Genomic DNA, 20,062 nt, shown 5'->3' with positions numbered 1-20,062 from the left:
TCAGGGACCAAACTGTATCTCCCCACCCCCCACCCACCCCCAGATTCTTAAATTGAATCCCTTCTACCAATCCCTCAGAATGGGACTGTATCTGGAGACGGAGCTTTTAAAAGGTAATTCAATTCAAATGAGACCCTGAGGCTGGACCCTAATCCAATGAAACTCATATCATAAGAAAAGGAGGACAGGGAGTTCCTGTCACAGCTCAGCAGTTAACGAACCCACTAGCATCCATGAGATTGAGGGTTCGATCCCTGTTCTCGCTCAGTGGGTTATGGATCTGGCATTACCACGAGCTGTGGTGTAGGTCACAGACGTGCTTGGATCTGGTGTTGCTGGTGGCTGTGGTGGAGGCTGGCAGCTGCAGCTCCGATTAGACCCCTAGCCTGGGAACTTCCATATACCACGGGTGTGGCCCTAAAAAGCAAAAAAATATAAAAATAAAAATTTAAAAAAAAAAAGAAAAAGAGGACAGACAGAGAGATATCAGGGATTGAAGGGCACGGCAAAAAACGCCAAGGAGAGAGGCTGATGATACCCTGCTCTTGGAGTTCCAGCCTCCAGAACTGTAAGAAAATACATCCCTATTGTGTAAGTCCAGTGTAGTATTTTGCTCTAGCAGTTCCAGCAAACTAACACTACAGAGGGTTCCACCTGCTTTATATTTTATCCACTGCTTACCATGATTCAAAATGGTAAGTGAATAAAAAAACTCAAAAAGGCTGTTTCGGTTAATATTTTTAATTATATGATTATAATTATACAATTTCCACTATTCAACATTTTGTATAAAACCAGATTTTCACAAGATTTTACACAAGATTTTCAAAGGTGACAATAATATGTATCAAACTACATAGATATGCAAAGTTTACAGGCCATTATAAAGCTTTATCTTAAAAATACCTCCTGGAAAATAGACATGCATTCAACCGTTCTCTCTGCTTTATAAAATATGATTAGAAATATACATTTTAATTTAAAAAAAATCAAGACAATGATTGCTCAAATACTGATTCATCAGTTACATTTTAAAACTTCTCATAATTTGTACATGAGTGCAGGTTAGAGAAAAGTCTGCAAATTATTAATATAAAACCGCAGTACTAGAATCAGATGAACCTATCTGCTGACAGTTAATTCTACTGGGCAATTAAGGAAGTAATTTCCTACACAGTATAGGCGAGCTCTCCAGTCGATTAAATGTATCTGCAGCATTTCCACTGAGAGACGTGGAGAACGCGCAGACATCCGAGAAATGGAAGAGCGGCAGCTGGCCTCAAGGACGGTCTCGGTGGGAGAAAACTATTAAAGAAGGAAAAGGTCTTCGAAGTTGTTTTCGATGAGCATGGCTTTCCAAAATGCAATAACCACCTTTCTGAAATGTCTGAAGAGAAGCCGCTGTGCTACTTGGGGAGCCAAGATCAACGGAGCGCCATCCTGCCTGTGAGGCAAAGGCTCCCGGAGTGCTTGGCACAAGGCTGCCCAGAATGCCCAAGGATCAAACTCCAAGGTCCAACTCATCAGCCTGTGAGAACACCTGGGAACTCCTTCAAACTTGTCTGGGCCCAAGAGGTAGAAATCACCCCCCCGTGAGATGGGGAGATGGGCGGGGGGAGGACGTGGGTGGCGACAGGTGAGAGGGTGACATTTAGAAGAAAAAATTCTGGAGACTAGAGGAGCAGCGTGCCGCTTGGGGGCAGCTACATTTTGACAAGTAAGGCTACTCGTTTTAGTGAGGCACTGCTCAGGAGCCACACCCCTGTTCACTGCGGGTTAAGAGAGATTTCTCAATCTTCTTTAGCATTACAAAACGGAGGTCTGTCTGTACATCTAAGGACCCAGTTTGGCAGACACTCTTCCTTTGGACGGTCCCTGACTCTTGCGGATCTGAGTCCCCAGCAAGCGTCAAGGGCTCCTAAAAATATTCATTTCTAATTTTAATTCCAATGGAAACTGTCTTGGTGTACTTGCAAAGCTATTTAAGGCTCTTAAAGAAATCTTTTCATCTGACCTGCCCTGTTTTCCTATCCCACAGCAACAAGATCTTCTATAACAAATGAGAAACAGGGCGTTTCCACTGTAGTGCAGCGGAAACAAATCCGACTAGGAACTCTGAGGTTGCAGGTTCAATCCCTGGCCTCCGCTCAGTGGATTAAGGATCCGGCGTGGCCATGAGCTGTGGTGTAGGTCACAGACATGGCCTGTGGCTGTGGCGCAGGCCGGCAGCTACAGCTCCAACTGGACCCCTAGCCTGGGAACCTCCATGTGCCGTGGGCGTGGCCCTAAAACAACATAAGACCAAAAAAAAAAAAAAAAAATTAGAAATGGGAATCTGAGAAGATTCTTGGGTGTGTTTAAGTTTCAGCAGAGCGGGGGGTTGGGGAAGCAGGGTGGAGTGTCTACTCTTATTCACGGCAGGAAGAACTCTCCATCAATCAGACCCAGAGACTTCCTAGATTCTGGATGTGTCCCCAGTAAGCTGAACACTGGGCTATACAATCCATCTGAAATAACAATCCCAAGCTGTGTGTGCCAATGAAGGCTTCTTCCACAAATCACAGAGTTTGCTAGAACTGACTTCAGGGACAAATGCAAGGATTTTTCGAAAGAGCCACCGTGAGAGCGATTCTAGCTGGAAACTTGAGCAGCCCCGGGAAAAGGCAATTTGCCAAACACCAAGTTCACCGAAGCCCAAATTTCTCACTCTTGGCTGAGACACCACATGGCTTATTCATGGTGAGAGAGGCAGCACGGACTTGTTTTTAACCAGCAAGGATGGTTTTCACCCCTCACTGGATCATTTCGCTAAGAGATGATGGCCTTTCAAAGTACAAAGGGAAGAGGAGTTGCCCTGAGAATTCAATGTTTTGTGCCTGGGCACAACTTGACTGTTTAGTATTATCTCCCAGAACAACAGCAGGTGGAATGCTTCCCTTCACACTCAACCGTCAGGTAGGTGGGTCTTTGTACCTAGGAACTTCCAGGGATAGAAAACCACTGTTTTTCTGAGAGCTAATCCCCACGGTTTAAAAGCTGGTCTGGCCCTACTCCATACTCTTGTTGGGCCAAAACCATGGCATCTTCCAGCTCCCCTCCAAACCAGGAAATCTTGTAATTTTCTCCAAGATAGTAAAAAGTAAAGTTGAACCACCGTGTTCTAATTGCTTGTTGCATTAACAGACCTTCATCTGTTTATCCCAACTGCTCCTTCTTCTTCACAACAGTATTAAAAAGGCAGCTTTTAAAAAATGGAATTGCTACCGCCCTGATTCATTCCTCTATAATGTGAAGGCATTCTGCCTTTGATTGTATTTTAGTCTTTCTAGGGCCACACCCATGGCATATGGAAGTTTCCAGGCTAAGGGCTGAATTGGAGCCATAGCTGCAGGCCTATACCACAGCCACAGCAACATGGGATCCGGGCCACGCCTGTGCAGGCCTACACCACAGCTCACAGCAACTCCGGATCCTTAACCCACTGAGCAAGGCCAGGGACCAAACCCGCATCCTCAAGGATGCTAGTCGGGTTCTGTTAACCACTGAGCCACGACAGGAACTCCCATTCTGCCATCCTCCAAACCGGGATAGGCAAACTCTCTAACAATTACCTAACCATTCGCTTCTTACGGGAGTAACCAAGGTGACTGCAAATATTCTTTTATTTGGGGCCCCATTTTTTTTTTCCAGCAGCAAATAAATTCTCTTTGTGATGACTGCTTTGCATTACAGGCTCTGCTGTGTTGCTGTGGGGGTGAGGGGAGAAGGCACTCTGCAAAGAATTATTAGTTGTATTCCCTAACCCAAGGCAACAGTGAGTTTAATTACAAACAACTGAAATCCAGATGCAAATAACTGTCACTGAAATCAAAGGGCATGTGAAGGGCCTCGGTCACACCACAAAAAAAATCCACAGTGCTACAGAGGAGAGGGACCCTAACAAAGTCACTGGCTTTAAAAAGTCACCATTATTTGGGATCACTGTTTCCAGGAGGAAGGCCAACAGCGTGGGGTTGTTTCCCTGCATGGAAGCAAATGTGATTTTAATTTGTATGACTGGACAACCAAAGAGTGGGCAGCCTTGGCATTCTTCAGTCTCGAAATGACATCAAAAGGAACGACAGAACAACAATCTTCCAACTCGGAAGCCAGTTTCTCCTCCTGAGTCTTCTAAAGCTACTGTGAACATTCGCTTGCCAAAGTTTTAGGTTACCAAAATACTACTTTGTATCACGCAACATGCAACAGTCTCTAAATGTGGTGTTCACAGATTCTCCTTAATAAAGCACTCTTTGGTGGAAGACAAGCAGCTTGGGTACTTAAACAGAGTTAATGGTAACAGTTATTACAAATATGGACGGGGAGGGGACGAAACCAAATAGTACCAAATTACAGAGTGTACCGTTTCGGTAATGCTTGCTGTAGCTGTATAAATTTGGACACAGGATGAAGAGCAAATAAATAAGTAAAAAAACCTCCATCAGATCTTCAGTTCTTCTGAAGGCCAGCAGCTAAAATGATTGCCATCACAAGGACACACATGCACCACAGAGACTAGTCAGCTCTCCTGATAACAGAGGGCTTGGATATTTACACCTGAGACGCACAGACAACAGCCTTTCTGGTGTGAAACTCCAGACGTTTCTACAAAAAGAAGAGGTGGGCCCTCCTCCAGTCATTCACTTGTACCCAAACTCATGCAGTTATGCGAATTCCAGTGGACATTTTCTTCATGGAATAATCGTCTTAGGTGGAAAGCAGCTAAGGCTTTTGAAATTTTGTTTGGTTTTCCAAATAAATTGTGCTTAAGTCCTGTTGTAGTTTTCTGGTTCCTAGAGTCTTCTTTCAGTTCTGGTCACAGGTTTTTTACTTAACGCAAGACTGTTTTAGTCCTTGAAATGGACGGACTACAGGGGAAAAAAAAAAGGATTTTACCATGAAGGCTTTCAAGGGTCCCCGCATGTAGTTACCAAAGACAAGGAAGGCAACATAATCAAAATATTGACATGCTAAAAAGTAGACACTTTGGATAATTCTTTCAGGACAGATACTTTGGAAAAGACAGTACAATATCAACCATAAAGTAAAGACAAACAGGAGAGAAAAGGCAGAGCAGAAAAAGGTTCGGTTCTGCAAAAAGCAATTAAAAAACAATAAAAAAAAAACAATTTAAAAAACAAAAAAAAAAGGAGGGCAAAAGCAGCCGAGCAATGAGAGTACCATAATGCCATTAAGGGCATTTGTTGCAAAGCATTCCTTTTCTTTCTTTCCCTCTGAGGAACCAGGCTGTGGGAAAAGTGGAAAGAACGAAAAGATAAAGAAGGGTTACTTGATTATTTCCAAAGCCAGAAGTCGGTCACAGAAAAAGCTCAGGCACCGCAGCAGTTTCCAGTTTAGCGGAGGGCAGCAGGCAGCTGGCTTGCTCCCAACTTGCTCTGCGAGGCTGCAGAGGTGCAAGGGGACAGCTGCCGCCCCTTCTCTGTTTGTGAATAATTGACCTACGATGACCTTCATCCTCTCTCCCTTCCTTCCCTCCCCAGTTTGCCCCTTTCACGTTCAACTAAACAGTGATTTTCAGGGAACCGCTAAATCCAAAGAAAAAGAGTCAAGAGGCGCCAATTCCCATCTGGAGGTGACCCTCAACCCGAACGAAGCTGCTGCTCTATCAGAACAGCTCATCTGGATCAATCATTTAGCTTTCGGAAACCCCAGGAGAGTACAGGATATAAAGGTCCAGGTCGGTGGATGGAGCCAAGTGGGAAAACAGCTGAAATTTCAAACGGAGATTAATACTTTAAAAGATCAGAGAAAACCAGCATAAAAGAATATTCGGATACCACATGCTGGGGGTTCTACAGTGATGCCATTTACAAAGGTATCGGCAATAACAAAAAAATTAAAGCCTGGCAGTGACGGAAGAAGACACTGGGATCTAGACTCTGAGAAGCAGTGACAGGTGTGATGATGATAAATGAGAAAGACTTAAAAAGCCAAAGACCTAAACGTAGCTCCTCCCACCTGAAGGGCTTGTGAAGAGACTCATGGTTTCAGATGATGAGAAATAGCCTGAGCGTTTGTCTTCCTCCAAAATATGAAAAATTAGGTACAAAACAGCCCAAACCAAGGAACACTGGTTTGGCTTGGTGGAGCAGAAAGGGATGGTTCCTAATGATGCAACTTAGAATAAAAAATGACTTTTCTTAGAAAACAAATGATGTTTGTTTTCTACTTTTTTCTTTTTTTGAAAGAAAGAAAGAGAAGACTGCCCCAAAGAAACAGCATAAGCTCACAGAAACATGCACTCCATGCGTGAGCCGTGTAAAGACATGAACCGAACGGAATGATAACTAATGAGATGGCTACACAGGCTCTCAATCAGAGGCTCGATGATGAAATATTTGAGATGCATTCCAAGAGAGTTCTTCAGAGAGTTGATGTGAGAACACTGCATCACAGGGCCATTCTACTTAGCGAAGTTCTTCAATGGATTTATCAATTGTCCAACGAGAAACATGAAAATGGGTTTATAATTCTAACAGAAGTGGGATATACAGACATCCATTAAACCACATCTTTGGGCTTAAAAAGGGGATGAAGCAGGTGCCACACGGACTCCTCGAAGCACCCCATCTGCCACCAGACACGCCAGTGTTTTGGTGCCTGAACTGCCACGGCTGTGCCAGAGCAGAGCTTGTCCCCCGGGATTTAAAAGTTTAGACGTGGCTTACGTTCAATGGTGACATGGGGAAAACATCACCTGCCATGAGACAAACATGATGGCCTTTCTTCCCAATAACAAAAACTTAGGACAACACTCATGTTTTCTCAGCCTCCAAATAACTGCTCTTTTACCGTGTTTGTGGGAAAGGTTTTCAAAGATGGGAGAGAGAGCCTCGCTCAGTAAACTGTCAAAAATCAAAAAAGCCAAATCAATGCAAAGTGAGTTTCGGTGAGGTCTTCATCCTGGAAGCCTTTAAGAATAGAACAGAACATGGAAAGCAAAGGTCAAATTCTACAGCACGACAGAGGCGGGTGATAGTGATGCATGAGCCACATCAACCTGCAAGAAAGGAGGCCTCGCCAATGGGGTAACAGCAGACTGGCGATCCGGCTTTGGGCGCAGGGGCCTTCAGTGCTGAGTTAGTCTCTGATGCAGCCTTGAAAGTGTTTAGGAACCTACATGGAAAAGGTGTACTAGCGTGCGTGCGTGCGTGCGTGTGTGTGTGTGTGTGTGCGTGCGCTGCTGTTCAAAGAAAAGTTTTCTATTCAATTTTTTTTTTCTTTTTTACGGCCACACCTGCAGTGTATGGAAGTTCCCTGGCTAGGGGTCAAACTGGAGGCACAGCTCGCCACCGCCAAACCGGATCCTTAACCCACTGAGCGAGGCCAGGGATCGAACCCGCAACCTCATGGTTCCTAGTCGGATTCATTAACCACCGAGCCAGGACGGGAACGCCCATTTCAGAATTTAAAAGAAGTCATTTTGGGTTTCAGCACTAGCCCAAATGCCTGGAAACTGCCTTGGGGCCATTTCCATATTCAATCAAGCTATTCAATCTCAGGTCTACTTCAAAGCCCTCAAAGCAATGAGTCGGGGACCTCAGGCAGCTGCTCGCCACAGTCAGGAACCCCCTCTGTGGAGAAGCACAAGTTTAGATCACTCGACAAGGAGAAGTGTTGCATGGCCATAGCCTCAGAGGAACACAGTGTGACCTGGCACGCGCATCCCGCCTCCAGGCCGCTAATGCGTCTGAAATCTGAAGAGCACCGTCCAGGAAAACAGAAAACAGAATTAAATGTGCAAACCACACTCGGCTGTGATGGAAATCTGAAAAGAATATGTCCATTCAAAACATGTCTAACTATCGCCAACAGCAGACCTTTTGTTCGAATTTTTAGTAATTTAATTTACCTAACAGTGCCAACGTCAAAAGAATTCCATTTCCCCTCACTGATTGTAGAAAAGGTAGAAAAAAGAAAAAAAATCTCCAACTGTCCTACCAGCTGCAAGAACTATTAGTGTTATGGCACATTTTTCCTTTATCTTATTTCTATACATATATAGAAATGTCTACATCTTTAAGTATTTAGGCTCATAAATATTTACACACCTATATACATTTCTATAAAGTATATTTTACATTTACAAAATTAGAGCAATACTTCATGATTTTTATGTGTAGCCCGTTTCACTTATTGCTCCATGAGCAGTTAATCCAGATCATTAACTTTTCTTTGAAAACATGAGTCTCAATTCCTTTGGCGGAATTCATCAATCATTCCCTATTTCTCACTGTTATAAGTAACACTCTGATATTATGTTGTTATATACCTAAATCTCTTGACTTTTCGTCAGAATTTCTCTAATATTCTTCTCAAGTGGAATCAGAGAGTAAAGAGTATGAATATTTGATACTTTTCTAATGAAAAATTTTATTTTTTTTTAATGGAAAATTTTAAACCCTAAAATCACAAGTTGGTACCCAATCCTCAAGCACTTACATGAGGCACTATCGCATGTTCATGTAAGTAAAAGCATGTAGTGAAGCTGTACAAAAGAATTAGCAAAGATGAAGGGTGACAAAACTGAACAAATCCTTAAAAATGCAAAACACACAGAGCTCCTGAGTTTGCCAGCCAGCCCCTCAGGACAGGGGCTGCAGTAGGGCTGCATCAGAGACTAACTCAGCACTGAAGACCCCTGCGCCCAAAGCCTCAAAGATCTGAGGGAACTGAGGAGTGTCTGTGGCGCGATGGGATCGGCAGCATCTTGGAAGTACTAAGAGGCAGGTTCGATTCCCAGCCCAGCACAGTGGGTTAAGGATCCTGTGTTGCTGCACGTGGTATAGGCTGCAACTGCGGCTCCCATCTGATTCCTGGCCTAGAACTCTATATGCCACAGGGCAGCCAAAAAGAAAAAAGAAAAAACAAACAAACAAAAAGATCTGAGGGACGTGATGTGAAAAGAAGAAGCAAAGAAAACTGAAGAGCATTTTAAAGTCTGGTTCAGATAACCTTCAGGCTGCTTGTGGTCTCTATACGCTGTGCTGTGGGCACAGTGCCCTGTGCTCAGGACCGCACAGAGTGACACACAAACACAACGGAGGGGGCTGCCTTCCCCTAAGATGATAGCAAGCAGGCTCCCTGCTCTCCCGTCAATAGGGATCTGGTTTTTAGAATGCGTTAAAAATGAAATGTCTCAGGTTCATGATAAACATCCCAAAACACAGGTGAGGAGTGAATATGGTCACAGAACATGACCGGTTCCTTGTGAAAGCCTGTTGTTACTGAAAGAACTGAAAAGATGACAGGTCGGAAAGTGCAGATGGTGGCAGTGGCCAAGAGGACAACCATGAGGTTTAAGAAGAATCCCAAGCTCACTAGAGGAATCATTTTTCCACCATCACATTGATTTGCAGCCAATTCTCCAATAATTAGGCTGATATACAGACAGAAACATATCCTCCGAGTCCTGACAGAGAGCTTTGGGAAATGCTTAATTTTAAGAGCTTGCAAGTAACAACATTCTCAACTTTCCAGTATGATGACCCAGAGACCACATTTCCAACGTGGAGAATCGCCTCTGAAAACCAAAACCAAACCAAACCCTACATTACAATGGCTCAGACTTTTATAGATGATGATGAAATCCGACACTTTTGATTAATTTCCCACCACAGGGACGCTCTTTTCTCTTGTCTTCATCTCTAATTCCAGGCGATCAAACCGGAAAACCAACACTCAGAACTTTTCAGAAAAGCAGGATTCTTTTCTCACCTTTTAAAACTGCTTTTTCTTGAAGCAGATCTGGTGGTTCTTTTAGTAATGCCTGCACTGCCAGAAATGTTAGGTTCAGATGTTTTACAGCTCTGAACACTGGACTGAAGAATTACTCTGAAAATAGTTGGAAAAAAAGAACATTATATTCACTGAAACAATTTGCAAATACTTAAGAGAGGAAGGCATTTGTGCACCTTTTGTGCAAATTGCTTTCTTAAGAACTGATAGGATTTTTCCATAGACACAATTGCCATAAAAATCCAAAACACATTTTTACATCAAGGTCTTTTGAAATAAAGCATCTCATTTCCCTATGAAAGTTGATAAAAAGATAACCAGAGAACTTTGCTTTGGAAAACAAAGGACCTAGCCTGTTAAAGCAATTCCCACACCAAAGTAATCAATCAGTAAATAAATCTTTATGCCATACCCCAAAGTATAAGGAGATTCTCAGAATTCTAGTCATGAAAAGAAGGACATTTAAAAACCTCAAATATAAACACCTACACAGTGTTCACTCTTCAGAACTGAGAGTACAAGCAACAAACCTCAAATCAATAGCAATTTTTATAGCATTTCAAATTTCAAAAGTACATTCAAGCAAGAGCTTTTGGTCAGGATTGCATCTATTTACTAAATCACCAAGTAGCATTAACATAAGAGTGAAACTGTTTAAATTTTGTGAACTTGATTTAATTAAATTCTGGGCATCTCAAGGAACCATGTCTGTAGGAACAGACTGCTCAGGAGGCAAATTCAGGAATCCGAAAGAACACCTCAGATAAAATCCACACGGAATACCTTGTTTATAAGCACAGGATGTTTTAAAATTCCTCATTGAATTGTCACAGGGAAAAGAGCAAAAAACGTCAAAAAAAATGTACAAGTCATTCTTTTTCTCAAGCGATCATGAACTGAAACTCTGAACTGCATAGGTGCACACTCCCTTTTTTCTGTGAGGAAAAAAAAAAACACTTTAAAAAGTTTTCTCCTCTTATATCCAAACAGAAAGGTGAGAGAGCCACCAAGAATTTATGAGAACCCAGCTCATGACGGAAAGGAAACCAATACAATGAAGTAGTCGTCAGCCCTACCCGCTGTTGCCTGGGTTACCACCATGGTGGTTAATAACCAAAGCCAGGTCATTCGAATGTAGTCAAGATTAGGCAATTCTTAGAATCTTAGTAGTACCAAACTCACAGGATATTAAACATTTAGTAACATGCGAATTTCGCATCACTAGGAACATGATGGGTTGAACTGCCCCAGAGCCGAAGTCTGGAGGTCAGCGGATTTCAAGCTGTTTGGGGAAGAGACAGAGTAGAGCCGAGGGAGGCTGTTTCTCTTTATCCAAGAACTATTTCTGAAAACCTTATGAATCTGGCCTTTGATCTCACTGAGGGACACTGATCCTGGGTGAGTCAGCCAATGCCTGATTCAAGATTTCTGATCAAGGTTTATTATCCTAAATGTTGGCTGTTCTAACAAAACAGCAAGTGTATATGCGGACACAGTTTATGATCAAAAAGGGCACCCACTGCCTTGGCATATGTATTCTATCCTTGAAAACTAGGGGTTTTGTTTTTTGTTGTTATTTTTTAAGGGCCAAACCTGTAGCATATGGAAGTTCCCAGGCTAGGAGGCGAATCAGAGCTGCAGCTGCCAGCCTACACCAGAGCCACAGCAACACCAGATCTGAGCCACATCTTCAACCTACACCTCAGCTCATGGCAACACCAGATCCTTAACTCAACGAGCAGGGGCCAGGGGTCGAACCTGCATCCTCATGGATACTACTTGGATTCATTTCTGCTGTGCCACAACAGGACCTCCCAAAAACAAGGATTTTTAAATTCTTTTTGAGTTTATAAAGTGAGGAGGAAATAGTTAGCTGTCTCTGCTAAGGATTTGAATTTTCACAAAGAAAAACAAAACAACAGTGGAAACAAATGGCAATGCTTCCACTGCTGTCCTAAAGCCTCTCAGCCACTTGGCAAGGCTCCATGGTTTTTATCTCCAATTTTTACAAACAGAGAAAAAAATCTGTTCAGAAATATCCCATCTACTTTTCAAATAATTTGAGGCTGTTTATGACCAAAAGTATAGATAACTACCACACTGTAATATCATTAATATGAGGGGAAAAAAACAAGAGCCAATCTCCTGCTTAAGAAATTTACCTCCTGATTTCTTAATTATTATGTTTTTGGGCTTTTTTTTTTTTTTTTTTTTTTTTTTTTTTGTCCTTTGTCTTTTCAGGGCCGCACCCACAGGATACAGAGATTCCCTGGCTAGGGGTCTAGTCGAAGCTACAGCTGCCAGCCTACGCTGGAGCCACAGCCGCATCTGCGAGCTACACCACAGCTCAGGGCAACACCAGATCCTTAACCTACGGAGGAGGCCAGGGATCGAACCCACAACCTCATGGTTTCTAGTCGGATTCGTTTCCGCTTCACCACGATGGAAACTCCTCTTGATTATTATGTTTAAATGAACTATTATACTATTCAAAACAAGAAATCCCTGCTAAGTCCTATTTTAGGCCGATAGGAAACTTTTTTTTTTTTAAGGGCCACGCTCAAGGCATATGGACCCAGGCCAGGGGTCGAATAGAAGATACAGCTGCCAGCCTACGCCACAGCCACAGGGAGCACATCTGCGACCTACACCACAGCTCACAGCAATGCCGGATCCTTAACCCAGTGAGTGGGGCTGGGGATGGAACCCACATCCTCATGGATACCAGTAGGGTTCATTACCACTGAGCCATAAGGGGAACTCCCAGAAACATCTTTTAAAAAAATATTTCTCCGTAAAATTAGTGTCAACAATTATGTAAAGTAATATATTATTAATACATAATAATTTATGTGGAATCTTAAAATGAAGAGCATGACAGAAATTTGGCATGCATTAATCGTATCAGTAAAGATTCAGTTACTTGCATTAACAACGAGCAGTTATTACATCTGTAGGTTATACACCAATAAAGTGGGACAAAAACTCAGCAACCACGCTTAGATTATTACCCAAGATATCCTACAAGTAACAAAAGGAGGCCGGTTAAGTGGCAAACAGTCGTGAAGCATTCGCCCTGCCCCAGGGTGTGTGGAACTCACTGCCTCCAGCTCTGCACACCAGGCCAGCCCTACGGCCTTGCAGGTAATAGTCAGCATATGTCATTTCTCCTTTCTGTCTTTTCCTGACAGAACACTCAGGCCCACTGTTGATCTCTTGTTCATTCTGCAGGTTCCTTTCTTCTCTGTAGTATCTTTTGAGGTCCAGCATTTTCAGATTTGGGACACAAAGATACCTGCACCTTGGGGCGGCCAAGCAAAAAATTGGAAGGCCAGGTCTCTCACCTATCAAGTCATAAAAATGCTTTGAACATAAATGTTCAAGTCCAAGAAGATCAATCAGGGCAACTATGCACTATTTACATGGGTGGTCCACCATGGCAACGAAATGAGCCTTCAAAATAACAGGCCTGGAGTTCCCATTGTGGCGCAGCGGAAACGAATCTGACTAGTATCTATGAGGACGCAAGTTCGAGCCCTGGACTCCCTCCATGGGTTAAGGATCCGGCATTGCCGTGAGCTGTGGTATAGTCTAAGATGCTGCTCAGATCTGGTGTTGCTGTGGCTGTGGTGTAAACTGACGGCTAGAGCTCCAATTAGACCCCTAGCCTGAGACCCTCCATATGCTACAGGTGCAGCCCTAAAAAGACAAAAAAAAAAGTCACCAACAACAATGGGCCTGAGGCTTGCAACCTGCAGAGGTGCCTTTTCCACCAAGAGTCAGACGCAGCATGCTAAGTACTGTTAAACAGGCGAGCTCTCCAGGCGTGCCAGGCAACTGCCTCTCATCAGCCAGCAGAGGTAAATGTTAACAGTGGGGCCGATAAGCAGCCGCCTCAAAGGGTAATTGCGAGGATGATTACCTGTTTACATCACTGCTACTGTTGAAAGCTTTTGTTTCTGTAAAGTTACTGTCGAAAGCTTTTGTTTCTGTAAACTCCAAATTAATCAGGCAGGCTAAACTGAATACACTGCTTTGGGTCTAGAAATACAATGGCAAATGTCAATAATAATAACAAAGAGGTTACACCTTACACAGAATATTAAAAAGAGAAGGGCCTGATAGAGACCTTTTTTTTTCTTTTTTTTCTTTTTTTTTTTTCTTTTTATTTTATTTTCCCACAGTACAGCAAGGGGATCAAGTTATCCTTACATGCGTACATTACATTTTTTCCCCCCACCCTTTGTTCTGTTACAACATGAGTATCTAGACATAGTTCTCAATGCTACTCAGCAGGATCTCCTTGTAAATCTATTCTAAGTTGTGTAGAGACCATTTTTAAACTTACCCTGCCAAAAATAACACAATCATGAAGTGCCTAAATATTAGGAGCACTGACTCCACCTGTTCAAAATATCTTTGCCCCTTGGAACAGTTTGAGAAGAATAGATCTATGCAGGGAGTGATGGTCCTGAGTTAGTACATGAAATCTAAGCTCCTTAAGACAAGTAAAGGAACAAAACATCCAAAAGGATAATCTGTATTGGAAATACAACATATGTGTCTATGTAATGATAAGCTTGCATTAATACGATTTTGGTTGTTTTTGTTTTTTTTTTTTTTAGAGCCGCGCCTGTATGGAAGTTCCCAGGCTAGGGGTCTAATCAGAGCTGTAGGTGCCGGCCTACACCACAGCCACAGCAAGGCCAGATCTGAGCCGCATCTACGACTTACATGACAGTTCACGGCAACGCCAGATCCTTAACCTACTGTGCAAGGCCAGGGATGGAACCTGCATCCTCATGGATACGAGTCAGGTTCGTTACCACTGAGCCACAACGGGAACTCCTTAATAAGATATTTTTCAAATGTCATGAATTGGAACATGTTAAGCTGCTTTTCCTTCATTTTGAGAAGAATGGCATCTGCTAGATTTTTAAACCTTTTCTAGCCAACAGAAGGCATCTCATGAAACCACAAAGTACTAGAGTTGGTTGCAATGGAATCTTACTTTGGATGAGATCCTAGAAGGCGCTTTTGTATTTCTTGATAACTCCCAAGTCCAAGTGGGAACAAGACAAGAAATTCTCAAAATATGAGCTAAAGAAAAAGTTTCAGAGAAAAAAAGAACGCAGCCTGGACCTACAACCACGGCCTCACAGGGTACCCTTTGTATTCCTGGTCTTAACCATATGATGCCCACGTGCGCTTCTTGCCACATCCTTCTGCAGAAAAAGAACCCCTCTGCTGTTAAGGTACTCACTGAAGGATGGAAAACATCTAGAGAACACACATTCTGCCTCTATTAACCTAATAAAGGCATTCTGGTTATTTCTGGGCAAGGAGGAAGGCAGAATAGCGTAAAGAGTGCGGTGACTGCTGCGTAAAAACACAAACAGAAACAAGGGACTCCAGTCTTCTCCACTTTCCTATTTTCATTCAATGCCAAGTGTTGAAAACTGTACTTAACTATATTCCCTAAAGGGAAGGAAGTGAAGTGAGGCAGCAGAAAAAATGTGCACACTCCAGACAGAAGATCTAACAAGGAAGCAGGTGCCTGCTGAGAGAGCGCTGTGGACAACGGCAGAAGCAGAGGTAAAACAGGATCCCATGCTCACTAGACCTCAAATCTTTACTAATCACAGCAAAATCAGTGGGAAAATTCTCTTCGCTAGATTGGAAAGGATATATTAAAGATATTTACTGTAGAAAGAAAGAGGAAAGTTATTTCAATGAGACAACGGATTGAAAGAAAATCACCCCAATTATCCCAAACTAACTACATTTTTTTGATAGGGAAAAGAATTCACTTCACTGACATAAATGGATATTTCAAAAAAACAACAAACAAAAAACAAAAAAAAACCTAAAACGGTTACAAGTAAGCATATCTTAAAAACAAGATGTATTATTTTTAATATCCCTTGTATGACAGGAATAGCGAAGCCTTCCCTCCCCGCCACCATTGCATCCAGTGAAAAGATTCAGAATGAGAACCTTTGGAAAAAGGCAAACCAACAAAGCTGGAAGAGCTGACAGGGAGGAAAACATGCATCAGGAGAAACACACTGGACACCAGAGGTGGGCGCTTGTAGAGAAATGGAACGGGGCACTTACACAGCAGCTACCTGTCAAAGGGTCCTGATGCTACTGTGTTCTTAAACCATCGAGACAGAACAGCAGGATGGGGAGAATGTAGTCACACACAATCCACCAGATGACAACACTACACAGGGCAGAGGTCAGCACAGCTAGGGAACATCTGGAAAGGGGTGAAGGGGAAAGAACAGATGTTCAAACTGGGAATCCAAAATACATACAATAATCAAAATGAAGGCGTGTGTGGATTTTAGATCCCCTGCGATACAAAGGGGCGCAGGAACCATTTTCTGTTGGCGGGGGAGAAAAAAGGCTGTCTTCCGTCTTAAACAGGTTTGCTATTTGGTAATAAAAGATCAGACCCGACCTCTAGGTGGATAACCACCCCATGTTTATTGCATTGCGGGATACAGAAATCCGAGTCCTAGCTCTGTGACTGAAATTCTTCAAAATACACAAGACAGGCACACAGGAAACCAAACCACAGAAGAAAAGGAGGCAAAACCAACCAGACGAACAAACAAACAAGCCCTGGACTGGTAACAAGTAAGTTCATAGGGGGCACAATTACAAATGAACACAGCAGCCCATTTGTTTGCATTACAGATTTTCATTTGTTCCTTTAGTAAAGCTCATGGCGTAAGAATTCTTTTCCGGAGTTCCCGTTGTGGCGCAGTGGTTAATGAATCTGACTAGGAACCATGAGGCTGTGGGTTCGATCCCTGGCCTTGCTCAGTGGGTTAAGGATCCGGCGTTGCCGTGAGCTGTGGTGTAGGCTGCAGACTCGACTTGGATCCCACGTTGCTGTGGCTCTGGCGTAGACTGGTGGCTACAGCTCTGATTCGACCCCTAGCCTGGGAACCTCCATATGCTACGGGAGCAGCCCAAGAAATGGCAAAAAGACAAAAAAAAATAAAAATAAAATAAATATGATCTCATAAAAAAAAAAAAAAGAATTCTTTTCCAATGATGCAACATACCCACCTACATTGTACTGTTAGGGGATTTTAAGGGATTTTCAATGCGAATTACATCTCTATTTTTATCCATTCCCATGTAAGCGGCACTTCCACGCTTCGTGTATCATTTCCTTCACCCCTAACAATCCTAGCAGAAATCTTCAGTAGAAAGATGAACAAAGTTCATCCATGAAGGCAGCATGAATGAAGTTATAAAATCTACCAAATCTATTTTTGGACCGACCATAATAAACCTGTCATCACGTCCTGAAGATCACTTCCAGATCTTGGTGTTACATGATGCCCCGTCTTCACGGTAGTCAGGATCAGACACGCTCTCTGACAAAACTCCTATTTGACAATCTGTAATAACTTTTTAATGCTCCCCCAAATATCGACTGTTTATGAAACAGAAGCCAATGACTGGATTATTTTACGTACTATAACTTCCTCTTATGGATCACTAGTACTCATATATTTTTCACTACCTTTCCCTCTTACGAGTATTTTCATTTGGCTAGGTACCAACAGGAAAGCAAAATAATAACTTGTTCACAGTGACCGATGGGTCAAAATTGGGAGGCAGGAACTGAATTTCAATTTCCCAAGCCAAGCTGCTGCTGCTGCAAACTCTCTCTCTCTCAGGGGACTTTTATTCCTAAAATAACAACAAAGACTTGGGAAGGAAAGGAGCTCTCCAGTTGATCTCTACTAGGGCCAAAAGAGCTACAGGTAAGAGCAAAAAAGATGATTATAACAGCAAAGAGGGTGTGAAAAAGCAAAAGAGGGACTAAGCAAAATAGAAGGAAAAGGAAAGGAAATCTTAAATCCCCTAGGGTCTGTACACAGAATTAAGAGCCTAGAATTTTAGCCTTTTGCTTCTTCCTTTAAAAGTGTGACCTAAAAGTTTGTTGAGTGTATGAGGAGAGGACAGTTTGGGGGCTATGCTTTTTTGTTTCAGGGGTTCTAATTACAATTACAGGGGAAGCTATTTTCTCTTTCTTTCTTTTTCTTTTTCTTTTCTTTTTTTTTTTTTTTTGCCATGCCCACAGCATGTGGAAGTTCCCAGGCCAGTGGCCCAGGATGCTGCAGTGACAACACCAGATCCTTAACCCATTGCATCACAAGGAACCGCCTAGCTCTTTTTTTTTTTTTTAATTTCAACCATTGTACTTGGTTGTTTTAACATATACCAAGACTGCTTCGGAGCAAAGGGCCAGTGTCCTTTACTACTTTTGGCCTCAGGGAGGGTATAAATAGGTAATGAAACAAATGGATAGCATAGAGGTTGGTCCTTTCTAGCTACTTTCATTCAACCATCACTGATAACATTCAACTTCCACCTCAGGGAAACCTCATATACGGAGGTGAATGTCATAGCATCTACTGTCAACTTCTGGTTTCCAACCATATATCGAATTTTAGTATACATTTGTTGTTTTCTAGTCTTTCTTTTTTTGGCGGGAGAGGGGGCAGCCTCTTTTTAGGGCCGCACCTTCAGCATATGGAAGTTCCCAGGCTAGGGGTCGAATCAGAGCTGCCAGCCTATACCACAGCCACAGCAACACCAGATCCTTAACCTACTGAGCAATGATGGGAAATCCCATTGTTTCCTTTTATGTTACACAAACAATTTTTCTAGAAAGGAGCATCAAATGATTTGAACTATCAGAAAACATATGCACAAGCTGGCAGACTCAAGACTAACCAAAGGAAACGTCCTCGAAGCCCTACTGAACTCAAGAACATTTGACTAAACAGAATTCCCATCCCCTTAACTCCCAGCTTGACTTCTGAAGAGAAAGCAACGAGCTACTGAGAAATAAACTGATGCTGCAGATTCTGAAAAATAGAACAAAAAACCTGGATGTGACGAAAAGCAACACACAAAACCATCCATTTTCAAAGGCTTGTGATTCCAAGTGTGGTCCCTGGGCGAGCAGCATCTGGAACACCTGGAAATGGGCCAAAAATGCAGAATCTGATGGCACAGACCCATTGACCATGATCTGCATTTTAAGAAGCTCCCCAGCAAACTCGAATGCATACTGAAGTTTAAGAAGCACCAGTCTAGTTATTTCCTCCATGTCTAAAACTGACTTCCAAACGATAATCTAGAATAGGCTATTTCTAAATAAAAAGAACCATTAAGACATTAAATGAGACATAACGAAATTAAAAACAAAATGGCAGCTGCAATTAAAAAAATTATATAAAATGCACCATCCTTACAGCATTCTAGTTGATTGACTATACCACTAAATGGCAAGAGAGAATATGTGATTAAAACTTATTTAGGGGAGTTCCTGTTGTGGTGAAGCGGAAATGAATCCGACTAGGAACCATGAGGTTGCAGGTTCGATCCCTGGCCTCCTTCAGTGGGTTAAGGATCTGGAGTTGCCATGAGCTGTGGTATAAGTCACAGACCTGGCTCAGATCTGGTGTTGCTGTGGCTGTGGTGTAGGCCAGCACCTGTAGCTCCAATTAGACCCCTAGCCTGAGAACCTCCATATACCTCGGGTACAGCCCTGAAAAGAGGGAAAAAAAAAAAAATTACTCATTGATGACTTTCATTCACGTGGTACTTTATTTTAGAACACTCAATTCTTTTTTTTTTTTTTTTTTTTGGCCTTTTAGGGCTGCACCTGTGGCACATGGATGTTCCCAGGCTAGGGGTCGAAATAGGAGCTACAGCTGCCAGCTTACCCCACAGTTCACAACACCAGATCCCCAACCCACTGAGCGAGGCCAGGGATCGAACCCATGGCCTCATGGATACTAGTTGGATTCATTTCCACTGAGCCACAACAGGAACTCCCAGAAAACTCAATTCTTTTCTTGGGGTCTTTTAAGAATCTCCCAAAGCAGTGGCCCCTGATGATACATATCTTATGCGTAAAAATTCTATTTTGGAATGTAATTTCAAAAGGCCTGTTCTACTCTGCCATGACCACTTACTGTGCTGTTAGTTCCTTACCATATTACAAGATGATCACTGGAAAAAAAAAAAAAAATTACCTACCTCTGTCACCAAAAAAAAGAAGAAAAAAAAAAAAAAAGGCCAAAATTTGGTACCCACCCAACAATGAAAAGGGAAAATTACTAGAAGGAAGGAATACAATGGCACAGGTGGGAGCATCTACAAAAGAATACCCTAGAAAAAAAGGACAATGGCCAAGTTGTTGACTCTACATATCTTTCTAACA

At 42.6% G+C, this 20,062-nt stretch overlaps 1 protein-coding gene across 20 annotated transcripts in view; it reads right to left on the bottom strand.

Moving 5' to 3' along the window:
* Positions 726–20,062, bottom strand: part of CDC14B (cell division cycle 14B) — a 118,047-nt gene continuing 98,710 nt past the window's right edge. For 5 of the 20 annotated variants that reach the window (XM_021064578.1, XM_021064575.1, XM_013989701.2 and 2 more), the window contains 3 exons: positions 9,778–9,894; positions 5,221–5,286; positions 726–4,907 (listed from right to left, as the gene is read on the bottom strand). In XM_021064578.1, coding sequence (XP_020920237.1) covers positions 4,871–4,907; positions 5,221–5,286; positions 9,778–9,894 — 220 coding nt within the window. In that variant the 3' untranslated portion in view covers positions 726–4,870. Of the gene's footprint in view, positions 4,908–5,220; positions 5,287–9,777; positions 9,895–15,915; positions 16,061–18,012; positions 18,812–20,062 lie in introns of those variants that run through there. The other 15 variants (XR_002336288.1, XR_002336289.1, XR_002336290.1 and 12 more) reach the window with 7 other exon arrangements.

Source organism: Sus scrofa, chromosome 10, assembly GCF_000003025.6.
Source record: "Sus scrofa isolate TJ Tabasco breed Duroc chromosome 10, Sscrofa11.1, whole genome shotgun sequence".
Lineage (NCBI taxonomy): Eukaryota > Metazoa > Chordata > Mammalia > Artiodactyla > Suidae > Sus > Sus scrofa.
The sequence above is the reverse complement of the archived record's forward strand: the minus strand, read 5'-3'. Positions and strand labels throughout refer to the sequence as shown.